Source organism: Anser brachyrhynchus (genome assembly GCF_964034855.1).
Source record: "Anser brachyrhynchus genome assembly, chromosome: 22".
In the NCBI taxonomy this organism is placed as follows: domain Eukaryota; kingdom Metazoa; phylum Chordata; class Aves; order Anseriformes; family Anatidae; genus Anser; species Anser brachyrhynchus.
The window spans coordinates 5,640,372-5,656,035 of record NC_137715.1 but is presented as its reverse complement, the minus strand read 5'-3'; the positions used below and the strand labels follow the sequence as shown (position 1 = coordinate 5,656,035).

The following is a 15,664-nucleotide window of genomic DNA, read 5'->3' as shown; positions in this document are numbered from 1 at the left end:
GGCACAAGGATGGATCACTTGTATGTATGATGATGGTTTTATGCTCTGTGTCATCCAGCTTTCTTTTTTTTTTCCTTTTTTTTTTTATCTTTTTCTCTCACTGATGATTTGTTGAAGCATTTCCAGCTGTTGCGGAGCAGATCTGAGCCTTCAGACCCATTCCCCACCCTACAGCTTGGACTCGAGGGCAGAAATTGCCACCAACGAGAAGGACAAGGATCCCATGCCTGCATTCAAGGTGGCTCAGAGGCTTGCAACAAGTAGACACTGGTCCCAACCATGCACCCCTGCCATTCGCCATGTCCTCGGCTCCAAGCCAGTTTTAAGGCAGACCTCACTCCTGCCATCACATTGCAAAACTGGTGTTTTTGTGGATTTAGTGCCTCACGGGACAGCGGACCACGAATGCACATCTCTCCTCCTCGCTGCCACTGATATCACCCAAGATGCAGTCAGGTTTTCAACAGTACAAGCAGGTTGTCTGGGGATAGTCTTTCCCTGCCTCCTGAGCTGAAAATGATTCAATTACTGCAGGAAGAGGTTACAGATATGTACTGAAAATGAGTTGATATTAGGTGAGGCTTTCTTCAATAACAGGGGCTCTCTTTCTACGCCTCTATTGATTCCACAGTTGAAAAACATAAACACAAAGTTTAAGACAAGTTTTCAGCTCTTTTATTTCTTGAGCTTCTGAAAATCTCAGCTATGTGGAGGCAAGAGAAGTGAACCACAGGTTGAAAAACCAGCAGTGTGAGTAGGGCTGAGCATGGGTCCCAGCCAAGCTGCACAACGATGCCCTATGGTCCCCGAGGAGACCTCCCACCAGCCCCCCAACCACAGCCTCCCAAGCAGCTTTGCTGGGCTATACTGGGACAGTGACCTGGTCCAGCCCTTACGGAGAGGGTTGTGGTGCTCTGTAGCTCATCTTCTCATCAACAGCAGGATTTTAGAGGATTTTGTTTTCTATATTGCCTGCTGGCATTGGGGATGAGCTAGTCATCAGACTACTTGCTGAGCAGAGCACCCAGAAGCCCTGCTCCTCCACCAGCAACAAGTGCAGCTTGCGGATGTGATTTTCAGAGTACACTTTCAGCTGAAGATTATTTAACCTCTTTTTTTTTCTTTTTTTTTTTTTTTGAACAACCTACTCTGAAAATCCTCCAAGGAGGGGATTTTTTTTTCTGCCACTGTTCTCCAGGGCAAAAATATCCCCAGGGGGAATTTGCCTCCCCATCCCATTGGAATTGGTTCAGCTGCCAGTCTTGCCATCCGCAGTGTGTCTGCAAGCTAAAAATACCTGGTGCACATCCAACCTGACACCCATTAGCCCCCGGCAATGGGACTGACAGGTGCTCACGAGCTGCCGCCAATTAATTGAGAACTCCACAAAAAAAAAATAATGTGATTTCAGACGTCTCACTGTGCGGCACTTGAAACTCCCCATGGTGGGCAGGGAAGCGCTTTCAAAGTACCTGGGAAGTCAATGCCAAGAGAACAAATGTCCCACAGGGTGGGGTGTGCTGCTGGATGGATGGTGCTGGGCTGTCCTCCAGTGCAGGGCTTTGATTTATTGGTGTTTCCTAACCCTGACAGCTGGCTCCGTTCTCTGCACAGGAGTGTTTTGACCATCACAGTGAGCAAAAAGCATTGCACGAAAATCTCCTGGTAGCAAAATGAGGGTGATTTGGGGAAATGTCATGTCCCCAGTCCTCAAAGTTATCACTGCAGTGTCCTCACACCCCCAAGAAACCTGTTATAGCAGGTCCATTGCACTTCTGTGCTGGAAGAGACTCCTCTGACACTGCTTAGGTGGCTGCTGGGGGAGGTAAAATCCTGGGGAGTAAGTGTGCTCCATTAATTGAACCTGCTCCATCTGCAGAGGGCTTGGGGACACCAGGCTGCCTGTAGTGGCTGGTGTGGGTGAGACGAATCCATCCCACCCAGAGCACTGGCAGCCACCCACCAGATTTTTTCCTGAAAAATAGGAGTCTCTTAAACCCATGCTGCCAGACAGAGGAGCAGGCTGCAGAGGGCAGCAAGTGCAGTATAGCTCACTGTAAAATGATGTTTCCACCAGTTTCCTTTTCATGGTCATTCCTGTTGTCACACACTTAATGCAGTAACAACTGCTGACAACGAGAGAATGCTCCAAGTTCACAAAATACTGTATTTTGCTTGGCTTTTACCTTATTAGCAGATAGATGTCTTACAAATTGCCCAGAGTACCTGTATTTGCCCAGAGTGTTCATTTGCCCCAATTCTGGTGAGCTCTGCCTGGGCCGATGGACCTCCCAGACCCCAGCCGAGGTAGACCACGAGCCCAGGACTGGGGAATAAGCTACGGATGAGACCCAGCAAATCGTGAATCTGTTGTCATGCACTTGTCCCTGTGAGAGCTCCACAGGACCGGGAGAGTGATGGATCCATAAGTGGTGTTGTGAACAGAGGTGCTTTGGTTCCAGGCATTGTCATTTAGACAATTCAGTTGTCACCAAAGATAAAGAGGAGGATGGCGTACAGAGGATGAGCATCTGCAAAGGTGAAATTACCAGATTCTGAAAAGCTTTTTCATCCTGTAGAGAAAAGACATAGCAAGACATCAAATGTTTTGAAGGCAGGCCTTTTAGTAGAGTTTGAAGGTCTTACCAGTTACCACCAGTGGCTTTGCCAGGTCTCACAGCAACCTGTAAAGAGACCTGCTGACCCCAAAGAGCCCTAGGAGTTTTGCTGGGCTCTTGCAGGGGCTTGAGTGAGGACTCACTGACTGCAGCTGTGCTGGTCTCATCCCCTTTTGCTGTTGCCCAGCAGAAGCTAGTGGTGGTCCTGGCAGTGAGGGTGTTGTGCCATGCATGATGGTTTTGTACTGGAGACAAGCTTCCACTCCCTGCTCAATGGTCATCACAAAGTCAATTAAAAGAACCAATAATCCCTTGTAAGGTGTAGCACCTAGGAGTACCTCTGTGGGATGAACGTTTAGTCAGACTCGAGGTTAGTGATCTGAAAACTCTTGCCAAAAAAATTTTTGTCAACCTCAGCCAGAGAGAAGTTGCTGCACACTCTGCATCAGAAGCAACATGTGTTACCTGGTCCCAAATGTCACCGCAGAGCGCGGTAAGAAAAGCCCCAAGGTCCAGACTGCCGCTGCCACCTGGATGCCCAGCTGTCAGTCCATCCCTTGAGACAGACGCCGTAGTCACCAAGATGGGCAGAGATGCCTTGAAGTTTGACTAGGGAGAGGCTGGAAACTGGAACAGGTGGGACCAGGTATCTTGGCTTGTTTTTCTTCTCTGCTTTGCTTTGACTCACCAAGCAACCCCATCTGGCTTTTCCGAACTGCAGTGTTACTCACCGTATGCTTTATGCTTTCCTGGGGATCAGTAATAAACATCTCTTCAGTCGATAATGAAACAGCAAGGAAAATTAGCAGCACTTCTACAACAGGCTTAAAGCCAGTAAATCTCAGGGAAATGCCATGGCACTCACATAGGGTTCAGATACCTGCTGGGACTGATGCCCACCTCTCCTTTCTTCACCCTTATTTCAACCTGTTTTCCCTGTGAGTGATGCTTCTCCCTCTAAATTCAAGGTTTTCACAGGAGTGGATGGCTCCTCCATCTATTTCTCACCCTAAGGAGACATTTGGCAAAGTTTTAAAATCACCCAAGTAGTTGGTTTCAGCTGCTTTGAGGTGAAAATGTGGTTTTCTGTTTCAACAGATATTTCAGTGCCAATAGATAATGAAGGTAAAATAAAACAATTATTTAGATGTAAAAATGGTCCAAGGCAAAACAACAAAAGGGGTGGAGCTTAAAGCTTAAAACTGAGAGCAGGGGAAATCTCTGGGAGGTGGAGGGAGCCACGGCAAGGCAGACCCAGCTGGCTTTGGGATGACTCAGCTTCGGGGAGATAATTGCACTCCCCAAATATCGAAGGATGTTGGTGCCAAGCAAAGAAATATTTATGGTGGAAGAGAGTTCACAAGAAGCAGGGCTGAGCTGAGTGGGTGAAGACAGAGGTGGGATGATCCGGGCTGATCACTCAGGGAAAAGATCAGCCTGTGAAATTAGCCCGCTGCGTGCAGAAGAGATAGAAACTCCATCACTTGGGATGCTCAGAATTACACCGAACAAGGTCTGAATGAATTTCCTCCAGGGAGCAATCATGCACCAGAGACAGATCTCTCCTGCCTCCCCACCTCTGCCTTTCACTATGTTTTCTCATATAACTGCAGGTGTCAGTACAGAAATTATTAGACCCATTTCCCTGGTGGCTGCATGCTGCCTTCCCTCCATCGGAGCTGAAATGGCCCTGCCAGATGGGGGGGATTTGTTTTCCCAGGGCTGTTTGACCTCCGGCAGAAGGGAAATGTAATGCTCAGCCCCTGCATTGCAGCAGGGCCCAGGGTCACCATTGCCACCACGCTGTCACTGACAGCAACCAACCCCAACCCCGAGTGGTTGAGGACAATTAAACACCTTTCTCCCAGCACCATGGGTGTTTTCAGGGGAATGGAGAACAAAAGAGAAGGAGAGTAAAGGAAGAGCCAGAGCTCCCAGATGCCTCTCAGGAGCCAGAAAGAGAATCCAAAGGCTTTTCCCAGAACAGCTCCAGGATTAAATCATCCATCCTGGGGTGGGCAGCATGAAGGCTGGCAGCAGCTGGGCACCACCAGGTGTGAAAAATCTTTGTAGAGGGAAAGCCTCAGCATCCAAAGAGAGCCTGAGCTCTTGACTGATGTGTCTGCAGCAGAGGAGAAGGTGCCCTTTGCGTTCGCTGCCAGCTTTCCTCCAGGAAGGGCAGCAGAAGGGAGAAAATCTTCACCACAACGCTGCTGAGATGGACAGAGGTCGGACTGCTCCCACATCGACCTGGGGCCACGGTCCCTCTCCCCACTCTGGCTCGGGATTGCTACTGGTATGTGTCCTGGGGAGAAGACACTGTCCTCATCCCCGTCGTATAGAGGAGGAACGGAGATGTAGGAGAAGGGACTTGGCTGCATTCATCCAGCTCTTCTCGAGCAGAGATGTAAAACCAGGCTTTCCAGCTCTGAGCAAATAACTACAGACCCAACATCCCACTCTGTTTGCCAACTACTATGGTTTTGTTTGCTTTCGCTCTCAGAGAAAGGCTAAATTACCCCTAATTACAATTCACATTAGAGGAACTATGGGTTCTTCAGCCATCAGCATGGGGAAAATCAGCTGGAAAGGAAAAGGTGTTATCAGCTATGTCCAGGGCTTTGGATAGATTTTCTCACCGTGTTCCAGAATACTCTGACTTCAGGGTGAGACCAAGTGAGGAGAAATCCTCATCCCAGAAGAGTAATTGTTTTCTTTAAAAAGGTATAAAGCTGCTGGAAAAGAGACTTAAATTTAAAGTGACCATTTAGCCATAACTGCAACTTTGCTAGCAATTTGCTGTGATGTGGAATGACTCAGAAACACAAAACTAAGGGGAAAATCTCTTCCTTTGTTCAAGGGGAAAAAGAGATGTATCCTTCTCTAAAATAGAACTGAAAGCTCTGCAGTACTGGGTCGTATTCAGAACAAAAGCTGCAGAGAAAATAATCCTTAGTACTTGGTCCCAATCCTATCATTGCCTCCCTGTAACTGGTAACACTTGGTCCCGTTATTCAGAACAGAGGAGTGTAAAATGCAATGTGTAAATCAATAAAATAGACAAATTTTCAGACAAATCAAGACTGAAAGTCACCTGCATACTGTTATTTTCCTGCGTTTACTGACATTTCAAGCCGCCGCTTTCACAGCCGGGCAGAAGGCGCTGCACCCCATAGCAAGGGGAGCACGTGGGGTCTGTGGGGTCCCATGTGAGGAGGGCAGAGAGGTAAATCTCGAGCCTAAATGGGGCCTCTGGAGACAGTGGGGCCCTGTAAGGCCAGAAGTGCATCTCCCAGCTGCTTTCCTGTCTGTTCCTTCTCTCCTGGTCCCTGAGCCCCACACGCCAGACCCTGTAGCCATGGGCTGAAATTTCAGCAGGACCTTGTAGTCATGCATAAGATAAAAGGTTTCCTCCCAAATGCTCCTCTGCTGTCTGTAACCCACTTACTGTGTTAAAGACTCATCAGAGCAATAAGCAGTGAAGATCTCATTAAGTACCACCTCTGAACACTGGGGAGACTGCTCCTGCACCTCCGCAAGAACCTCTTTTGGCAGCCGGCACGCGTCTGAAACCTGATTTCGCCAACTAAATATGCTCGAAGGAGAACTTTCCACTCATTTGTACTTGGCAGACAGCTGCATCCACGGTCATCATAAAAAATAAAAATAAAAAATAAATCACTGAGGAGTTAAAAGATTTTCTCTGAAGAGCAGGAATGAGATTTAACTCTGCCCTGGGATACCCAGGGGCTACCAAAGCAGGACCGGCTGCTGTGGCTGTCCCACCCCAGCATCCAGGGCACCACGTCCTTCTCCTCCACCCCAAAATCATAACCCACCTCCTCCCAGCTGCTTGAAGGGCAAAGCAAAGCATCGAGTCTGATGTGAATAAGACTCATATCTTATAAGAAGTGATCTTATAGGGGATCTTATATGAGCCCACATCTGCAGGCAAGGAGGGAGGCAGATTGCCCAGCTAATTAGCCGCGGGGTGCTAATGACACTTTGAGCATTTACAAGCAGCTCCCCTCAGCATGCAGGGGCAGCAGGAGACCCTGACTTATCTCTGGTATCTCTGGGCTGGTTTGCACTGGTAGGAGCGAGAGCAGGATTCAGGCACCAGGAATTGCTTTTGGTCTTCCAATATGAGGTCTGTGCTTTTCATTCGTACTTGGCTGGCTGTGTCCATGAAGGAAACCCTGCTGTCTTTCTCAACCAGTGAGAGCAGATGTGGCCTTTGGAGGACACCCAGGGGTGGGAATTGGGGATCTCCATCCTTGCAACCCCCTGGCACAATACCAGGGCAAAGCTGGGCAAAGATCAGAGCTGAAAACTCAGGAAGAATGTGCCCCAAAAGTGACTGAAATGCAAAGTTGCTGCTGCTCCTGGGATGTGAGATCCCCACACAGATAAATTTCTTTTCATTTGGTCAAAACCTTCCACTCTGACTATTATCAAAGCATCTCATTCTGCCTCGCCTTCTCCCTAGCGGTGATGGGTCACCCTGCATATCTCAGCAGGAAATTTCTAAAGGAAATGGCTTTCAGAACAAGCCTTTGTGATAGGAACATATCCACCTTATCAAAACGCCTCGTTCCCTGTTATGCTCTTAAACAAAATCTGCCCAGATGCGCACTGTGGATCTGTACCGAGCTCCACCGCCTCACCGTGCCTATGGCTCACCCCAGCCCTGCGAGGCCGGGAGGGGAAGCCAGGTATTTGCTACCCTCTGCTGTCCTCCTCCTGCTATTTCACCTCCCTCTGGCAGAGGCCAATGCAACTTTCCTTTATGTCCCTGTGGAGGGATATAAAGCCAAGGAGAAATCGCCTTCCTTCCCATCGGAAGTCACTGAGCCTTTTCAGGTGCCTTTGGGCTGAACCTGCTGCCCTCCCCAACCACCTGCTCCCCAGCCTACTCAGACCGCTTTTCCCAGATGCTGTCAGCTCTACGCACACAGGAGCTGCGTTTCCCTCCATCTCCCAGCCTTTCCGCCCTGCCCTTTCTGCTTTCCTGATGGTCCTCTCTGCCCCTAACCCTGTGCATTGCTCACCAATTGTAAGCAGCTCACAGGAGAGCTGGACTCTGCCCTGCCAAGCACCGAAAACCCTCCTGCAGGTCTCAGAGAACAGCCTGGCACCACCAGGGTTAATTCCGAGGTGGTGTCAGCACAGCTCCTGCCTTTAATAACAACCCTTGACCCTTCACAGAAGAAAACAAGCTAAGAGAGGAATGCCAGCCTTGTTGCTTTGGTGCCCACATTGAATATTTATCACCACAAACATCACTTATCACAGGAAGAGAGACAGGGGCATAATTCCTGCCTAACGAGCCGTGTTCAGCTGACTCCAGCTAGGATCTGAGGTGTGGGGTTCCTTTCTCTGGACCGGGCTGTCCACCACGGCTGCCAGGCTGTGCTGGTCTCCTCTGAGAAGCTGAGCACCATTGCCTGTCCCAGGGGCTTGGGGCTTCACGGGGAGGTAAATGTGACCCTGTGATGGGGACACAACTTGTTGCCTACGATCATCAGTGTCACTGTCTTTAGCAGAGAACGTTCCTGGAGCAGAAGTCTCACAAAGGCATCAGGTCTGGTCTGAAACCAAGGCATGGAGCAGCTGTGGTGGTGTCTAGGTGGTTCTCCAGGACACTGGGACCCCAAAGCACCTCGTTAGGATGCATCCCAAAAGTTCCACCTCTGGCTTCCATAGACCTTCAAGGGCTGCAGAAAGCACCCTTTGTGCTACATAATATAGTGGGATCAGGGTCTGGTGGACTGGAACCAGCCAGGGTCCTAAAACTCTTGTTCCTGTCATAGTAGTAGTTCCCTGGATGCCCCTGGGGAGTCCCCAGGGAAACAGGGCACTGTCTCATTAAGCCGCAGCTGGTGACTATTCTGGAGTACAGTCTCCACCCAAGTAAAATTGGGCACCTCTTGTAGTGGGTCTGGACTTAGACGTAGACAGCCTCAGTCAGTTTTAACTTAATTTCTGGCAGTCCATGTCTCCCAAGTCAAGCAAAGCTAATTTTAGGAGAGCAGTGTGAGGACAGAGAGACCGCGAGGTCCTGTGAGATCTGCCAGCAGGGGTCAGAGAGTGACAGCAGGAACAGTGCCAGAGGCAGAAGGTGGGTCTGTGCTTGTACGGCACAACAGGGTGCTCCTCCACCCCTCGGCACTGCCTCTGTTTATATAAACCAAGGGCAAATTAAACTTCCTTGAGACAAAACACCCACAAATCCCAGATCCTTTCCTTCCTGCCATGTAGGAGTGGAGGAACTACTGAGACTCTCCTGTATCTATTCTTATTTATAAATGGAGTTTTTATGTGACGCCACCACTCTTTTGGAGGGAGGAGAGGTTAATTCTGAGTCAGAACAACGCTGGGAATGACCTTCTATGAGCCCATGCAAGCAGCTGCTGTGCTCTCTCTCTCCAAGATAAGCAAATGAGTAACAAATGCTGCAAGATGGTGAGAAAGAGAATCTGTATTCATGGCATTTTGCTATGGATGACCCAGGCTCAGCTTCATCCACAAGTCTGAATTTTGTATTTCAAGCAGGTAGCCAAGCTCTTTGCTATGTAAGAAGGGTGCCCCATCTCCTGACGCTGCAGCACATGCTCAGTGACTGTTAACCACATTTTCTCAGAACTCACAAACAAATGCCTTAGTGAGCCGATGGATTAAAAAAAAATAAAAAAGGAAATTTCAGAAGGTTCACACCTGCCTCAGATCGTACATATTATTAGCCTGGTTTCCTCAGGAAATGAGATCCGTGGAATAATTCAGAGCCTAGCCTGGCCGCTTGCCCTCTTCATAATAACTCCTGAACACAAGTTTCACTGCAGTTAGGCAGAGTGGAGATCTCAGAGATACTGTCAAGCTCCTACATGTTTGGTAAGGAGAGGTGACGGGCGAGAGAAGCTGCAGCTGTGCCGTGCCTCAGCTCTCCCCAGGCAGGAGGGAATGTGCGGCCCCGCACCGTAAATCGAGAGGGAGCTTGGTTTGTTCTGCTGCTTGCGCAAGTACGTGTTTCTATCCCAAGGGATTTCAGGACAGACTTTGTTTATTTATGCTAAAACTGTCAGAAAAACTTGAGATCTGGTACGTAGGGGGATTTTTTTTTCTTTTAAAATAAACACTAGAGTCATTCATCCTATTATTCACCAGGGTGAAAAATTCTCCATCGGCACAGCCTGGAAATGAGCAGCTTCCAGAGATGCTTGCTCGGCCCTGCCCTTCCTTTCAGCTCTGGGTCTGACCCCACCCCTCCCAGCCACAGGGCTGGGAAGGATAAGGATTTTCTCATGATTTTCTCATGATTTCATCATTTCAGGAGGACGGGGAGGGAGAGCCACCTTCACTTCTGACGATTTTCCCCAAGAATAATTATCAGTGCTTTCTACTTTAAGTTGTTGCTGCCTTTAAATTTTGAGTGCTCCATATTTCTGCTGTACTTTAGCTGAAGCAGTAGGTGTTTTCTGATTTATCTTATTTTTTTAACTCTTGCCATTTTCTCAAGTATACATTTTTTTTCACAAGTCAGTAGGATGTGCTCCCTCACTCACCCCCCCGCCTACAGAAACCCTGGTACAAGTGAGAAGGAGATTTTAGCTTTACTCTTTCTGTCTGTCCTTATCTTTTAACTGCACACTTTTAGTTCTCAGGGGACAATCATAGGAAACAACCTCCTTTCCAGGACAAAGAGGAACATTAAGAAAACACACCCTTTTTAAGAGATACAGATACAAACCAGGAGATTGCCTTGAGTTATGGCACAAACTCCAGTCTAGGCTTTCTGGGTTTTCCTTGCCTCTTGCTTTTCTAGGGTTTCCACCAAAAAGAAGCTTTGCATAGCACTCTTATCTTCTACCTCCTCTTCCTCTTCATCATGTCCCTGCAAGTCCACGTCCCTTCTACTAGGATATCCCCAGCTGTATTTCTTCCAGTGCGCCCTGCCCCGTGATGGTCCCCGTGTTTCCCACAAAGCCCCCCAAAAAATGAATGTGACCAAGGTGGGCAGCAGCCACAACGCTGCTCTCCCTGTGAACCATCACTAAGGTGACGGGGGAAGAAGCAGCAGATTCCTCATTACCATGGTAAATGGATGCTCCACCCTGTGCAGTGGGGCAGGATGCTCTGCGCTCCACGCTTCTGAGTGGACCTTGGAGAGCCTGGGGTGCTGGGGGCCGTGGGGATGCTGACCTTGGTGCTTTGTAGCTGCTCAGGTAAACGACCAGCGTGGAGGTGGATATATTCTCCTTGGAGGGCTGATGGAAACCCTGGAGAGCAGAACAGAGGTGAGAGCCCACCGAGCTGAGCCTGAGCCCCTCTGCTTCCCTTCTAGGGCAAACAGCGTCCGTCCCTGGGCACCCGCCTGACAGCCCCAGCCAGGAGCACAAAGCAGGTGAGATCCACAGAGCTCTCCTTTGGGACCTCCCTGACCCTTTGGGGGGTCTCCTTTCTGCTTGAAGCAGTCACATCACACAGCCCATGTCCAGGCAGAGATAAGAGGAGCCTCTCCTCATCGCCCACTCTGCCAACAACCTGGGCAGGGGATGTGGCTTCCCAGTTGCAGCCAACACAAGTGGAGATGGCCCAGCCTGGCTCTGTCATCTCCACCAGCTCCACTCACTGTGGCCTCACTTCTTGCCTCTCAGTCCTCCATCTCCTGGCATTTTCTCTGCTCTAAGCCCCTAAACATCCTCAGGTCTCCCTCCAGGATGGTCCCCAGTGGGGTTGGGTCCATTCAGATCCCACACAAGTCCCCAGTGACTTCCAAACCCTCCTCTCTCCTTAGCCTCAGGTCTGCTTCTTCCCAATGCCCTGAAATTCCTGAAATGTCCCCCAGCTCTCATCTCTCTTTCTCTGGCCTAGGCCTTGTCTTCATCCACGTGGACAGCAGCCTATACTCGCTGCCCTGCAGCCCAAAGGAGATGGAGGTGGCTGATCCCACCTACCGCTGGGTGCGGGAAAGGGCAGGTAAGGTCCTGGAGTGAGCAGCTGCGACGGGCTCTGCTACCACGAGGCAAGAGCTGGGTAGGAGGGGAAATGGCCATGTAAGGAAGGAGCAGGGCTGCGGAGCAGGTGAGGGACAAGTCAGGACTGGGACCTCATGAGATCGCATGTGTTGGGGTCCTGAACTGCAAACAGGACACAAGGTTATGGGATAACGCTCTATGGGGTAATACCTACCCCTTTTTTGTCCTGATGAGGGCTGAGAGGTTTTGTTAAGAAAGTTTTTGGGCATTTGGATGGTTCTTTTGTAGAGAGGGACCTCTCTAGCAGAGGAGAGGGTACTGGGGAGTGTTAATTTCTTCTTCCCTGCCCCTCAATACCTTATCAGAGAAGGAAAGGGAAGATCAGCTTTGGGAGTCCTTGTAGTGTCTCGGCAGTGGTTTGAGGAGACCAAGTCTGGGACAGTCCAGGAGAACATGGCACAGTCACCTGGGGACTGGGGCAGCTCAGCACAGACCCTGGAGATCACTCTCAACCCTTCCATCTCCTGCACTAGACCCCAAGTCGCTCTCGGTCACTGAAGAGGGACATCTCCTGTTCCAGCACTTCCAAGCCAGTGACAGTGGGAACTACTCCTGCACCATCTCCTACATGGACCACAGGCTCCCCGTGTCCCAAACTTTTCACTGCAATGTTTTTGGTGAGTCCAAAGCCATGCTGACAAGCAGGGGAGGTTAACCGAATGAAGGCAGGAAGGGTGGAGGGGCCATGGCAGGAGAGGAGGGGTTGTCCATCCTTGCTCCCTCTTGGCAAGGAGGAAGAACCAGGTGCCTTTTAGGGTTTTCTCCCACAGGCTACCACATGCCTGGAGGCCTGGAGACTTTGCTGCTCTTCCAGAGCAAGCTCTGTGAGGATGAATGGACCAAAAGGTTCCTGTGGAATCTACAGGAGAGGCTGCAGCAGCTGGAGACTGAGCAGCACTGCAAGCTCCAGTTCACCACCACTTCCTGCTTCCCCTCACTCAACAACCCTTCGGACGAGTTCATCATCCAAGTACAGCTAGAAGGTAGACGAGCACCACGGCTTCTCTTGGAAGGCAGTGGTGGCTAATGGTTAGGTTTTTTGGGGGCTTTGCCAGTCTCCAGCTGGAGCTGCAGCCGCCTGAGCTGTGCTGGTGGCTCTCCATACTCTAGTGTCCTTCTTTGGGCCCAACTGGGACGAGCACTGCAAATCCCAGCACGTGGAGATGGTCATAGACTGCTACCATGAAACAATCCAGCACAACCTCGAACAGGTGAGCCCTGGGCCAACACAGCTGAGCTCTCAGAGGACATTTTCCCTACAACTAGGGCTCAGCTCCCCTCTCGGGCCCTGGCATTGCCCTCCCCAGGTCCGGCTCGCCCTCACCAGGTTCTTTAAGGAGCACAAGTCCTTCCACGTCACCGGGGCTGGTATCTCTGGCATCATCTTCACCAACGAGTTTATCAGTTTCCTGGAGATCAAGCAGTGCAACATGGGCTACGGGCAGACCAAGCAGCTGCAGAGATGTCTCGACTGTTGCAGTGAGCCAAGCGTCCACCACCCTTTGGTTCCCCCTCCACTTTCCACTTCTGCTTGCCTCTTCCCCTTCCCACGCGAGGCTCTGTGTCTCTGGGTCCTTGCTGCTCTCCCCCTGCACACTGGGTTCAGGGAACATGTTGGATGGGGTCATTCTGAGCCCCTAAGCCTCAGGGCTCGGTTTCCCCGACCCTTGGTTGAATACAACTTCACCAAGCAGCTGGTGCTGCTGTTCAGAAGGGCCTTTCTGTGTGTCCTCCCCTCAGTCGTGTGCCCACCAGGGACCTTCAGCCCTCCGAAGAGCCTGCAGTGTTCCTCGTGCCCTATTGGGACCTACAGCATGATCTATGGGGTGACGTTTTGCACTCTCTGCAAGGACGACATGATCACCCAGGTGCCAGGTGCCAGCTCCATGACGGAGTGTGTCACAGAAAGAACTGAGCAAGGTACAGCATCACCTGCCACTGGAGCAGGGCAGGGAGGGGACCGGGTGGCTCCTAAGAGGGGACAGGCACTGCAGTGGGCCCCGAAGCAGCTGCCCCACATATGCTGGCCATGGCAACTTCCACACACCTCAGGGGTCCCTTTGGAGACAGATGGCTCTTGTCTCTTCCATCATTATCCTCCCTGAAGAGATCAAAGCTCCCTCGCTGCTCCACTCACCAGCCACTGAGCAATCTGATCACTCTCTCTCCACCTTGGTGTCCCCAGCTTGCCTTGAGCCCTGGCAGCTTCACTGCTAGGTCCCACCTACATTACAGGATTTTCTCCAGGGCCTGTAGCCGTGGGAGTTGTCCCTTTGAGGCAATGCCACCCATTTCTCTGTCCTCAGCTGTCTCCATCATACACAGGATCCCGCTCCTGCTCCTTATCATCCTGCCACCGCTACTAGCCATCAACTTTCTCTTCATCCTGTAAGTCTGAGCTCTTTCTCTCGACATGGGACATTTTGGGGTCGCTCTGCAGGTGTTGGCTCCCCCAGCTCTACATTCCTCCATGGAACAAGAGATGAAGACCCTGGGCTCATCACTGTCACACCAGCAGGAGGCAGCATGCCAGAATAGGGGTGCAGGACACCGATATAGGGGATAAACCTTGGCAATAGTTTACACAGCCCTATAGGGAGCTGCTGGATATGGTCCTGGGGAATCCTGGCCCTGAGGGCTGGCGCTGGGTGGCTGCAGGGTTCTGGTGCTGCTTGCTGGCACTGAGTTCCCGCTTTTCACTATGGGAAAATAGCTCCCACTTTTCACTCTTTTTCACTTTTTCTGTCTTTTTGTAGCATCTCCTGCTACTGGTTCCAACAAGAGTACTGGATGTCATCTCCAACGGCTTCCAAGAAGGCAGGAATCTCCAGGGTGACAGAGATGGTGACCAAGTTCTTTAGGATCCCCAGGGAGGGCCCCAAGCCTGGCTCTCCTGCTGCAGATGACAATGACACCAGCCTTCTGGACACCAGCCACCCGGACACCAGCACATCTCAGGGGAGTGACGAGGAGCACACGCATGGAGCACCCTCCACTCCCGGGACCCCGAACTTTGCTGCTCTGACCGACGAGGGCCCTGCTGTGCTGGAACTGGAGGACAGGAGGGACACTCCCTGAGATTCCCTCCACGTGCACAAGCCAACAACATCGAGGGAGAGAGTTCCTACAGCCACCTCTGTCCATTTTGTGTGTATCCCCAGCCACCCCACACAGGCCGAAGTATCCAGCAATGGAGAAGAGGGACACATTTCCCCTCTCTGAATTTGTCTTCCCAAATAGCTCTGACTACAACTATTCCTTTTGCTATAAAGTTCAGCTTCTGTTAGCATCTCTCCGCAACACTGGATACACCAGACACGTAGGTTATGGGGGGGAGGGGGGGAAGGGGAAACCTATCATACAAATTGATCAATTGCTTGTCTTTACTCATGGAAAACATCATTCCCAGGCAGGGAGTCAGTCTTGCACTAAGGACTGACTCGGTTTCCCTTCTTTAACTTTTTATACCCTTGAAAAAGCCAGGCCATTTGCTGGGATCAAGGTTATATAGGATAGGGCAGAAGAAAGCTCAGCCTCATATCTCTTCATTTTCAAAACCAACCTTGCCATGCAAGCGACGTAAGGTTTTCGAGAGGATTCCCACCTTTGTGGCCTCAAAGAAGAGATTTTCACCCATAGCTGAAACTTCTCTAAACTCAGCGGCTATTGGAGGCTCCAGGAGAGGGCAGCAATGCAGTGCGAGAGGCACCGCTCCAGCACAGAGCAGCCTGGGCAGTCAGGGGGTGATTTTTTAGCAGAAACGAGCCCTGGGTCCAAAATCCAAGTAAGTGAATGGGCTGGCTCTGCTGCCTGGAGTAGAAGAAGCAAGCTCAGAGCAGGTCACGGGTTCAGCTCCAGGTCTCGTGTTTAGTACAGCAGTTTCAGGGGCACTAGGCTGTCCCAAGAAACTTCTTTTGCAGAAAGCGTGGGCTGGAAGCTGTTTGCTGAGGCCCATTGCCAGCAGCCCAGCTGGCCCAGCAGTGGCCAGCACATGGACTGGGGGGGGGGGGT

At 50.8% G+C, this 15,664-nt stretch overlaps 1 protein-coding gene and 1 long non-coding RNA gene across 5 annotated transcripts; one reads left to right on the top strand and one right to left on the bottom strand.

Moving 5' to 3' along the window:
• Positions 1-351: 351 nt before the first annotated feature.
• Positions 352-8,977, bottom strand: LOC308181524. The gene is made up of 2 exons (XR_013941493.1): positions 4,476-8,977; positions 352-3,627 (listed from the first exon to the last, which is right to left on the bottom strand). It is a non-coding gene; the product is annotated as an uncharacterized lncRNA (long non-coding RNA).
• Positions 8,977-15,633, top strand: LOC308181504 (uncharacterized protein). 4 transcript variants are annotated; one of them, XM_080564880.1, is made up of 8 exons: positions 8,977-10,840; positions 10,960-11,019; positions 11,490-11,594; positions 12,127-12,270; positions 12,424-12,636; positions 12,764-13,573; positions 13,960-14,041; positions 14,410-15,633. In XM_080564880.1, the coding sequence occupies exons 1-8, from the start codon at positions 10,810-10,812 to the stop codon at positions 14,729-14,731; spliced, it is 1,767 nt and encodes a 588-aa protein (XP_080421006.1). In that variant the 5' UTR covers positions 8,977-10,809; the 3' UTR covers positions 14,732-15,633. The 4 variants fall into 4 exon arrangements, with proteins under 4 accessions (XP_080421006.1, XP_080421005.1, XP_080421004.1 ...); XM_080564879.1 differs by lacking the exon at positions 10,960-11,019 and having other exon boundaries at positions 8,977-10,912; XM_080564878.1 differs by having other exon boundaries at positions 10,777-11,594; positions 12,764-12,864; positions 12,961-13,573.
• Positions 15,634-15,664: the final 31 nt, after the last annotated feature.

Excerpts from the sequence above, each read along its gene's own strand:
- LOC308181504 (XM_080564877.1), top strand. The coding sequence starts at position 11,171 with ATGTGGCTTCCCAGTTGCAGCCAACACAAGTGGAGATGGCCCAGCCTG. Across the intron at positions 12,637-12,763 it reads CATCCAAGTACAGCTAGAAG|TGTCCTTCTTTGGGCCCAAC; the intron begins GTAGACGAGCAC and ends TCCATACTCTAG. Across the intron at positions 13,574-13,959 it reads CACAGAAAGAACTGAGCAAG|CTGTCTCCATCATACACAGG; the intron begins GTACAGCATCAC and ends CTCTGTCCTCAG.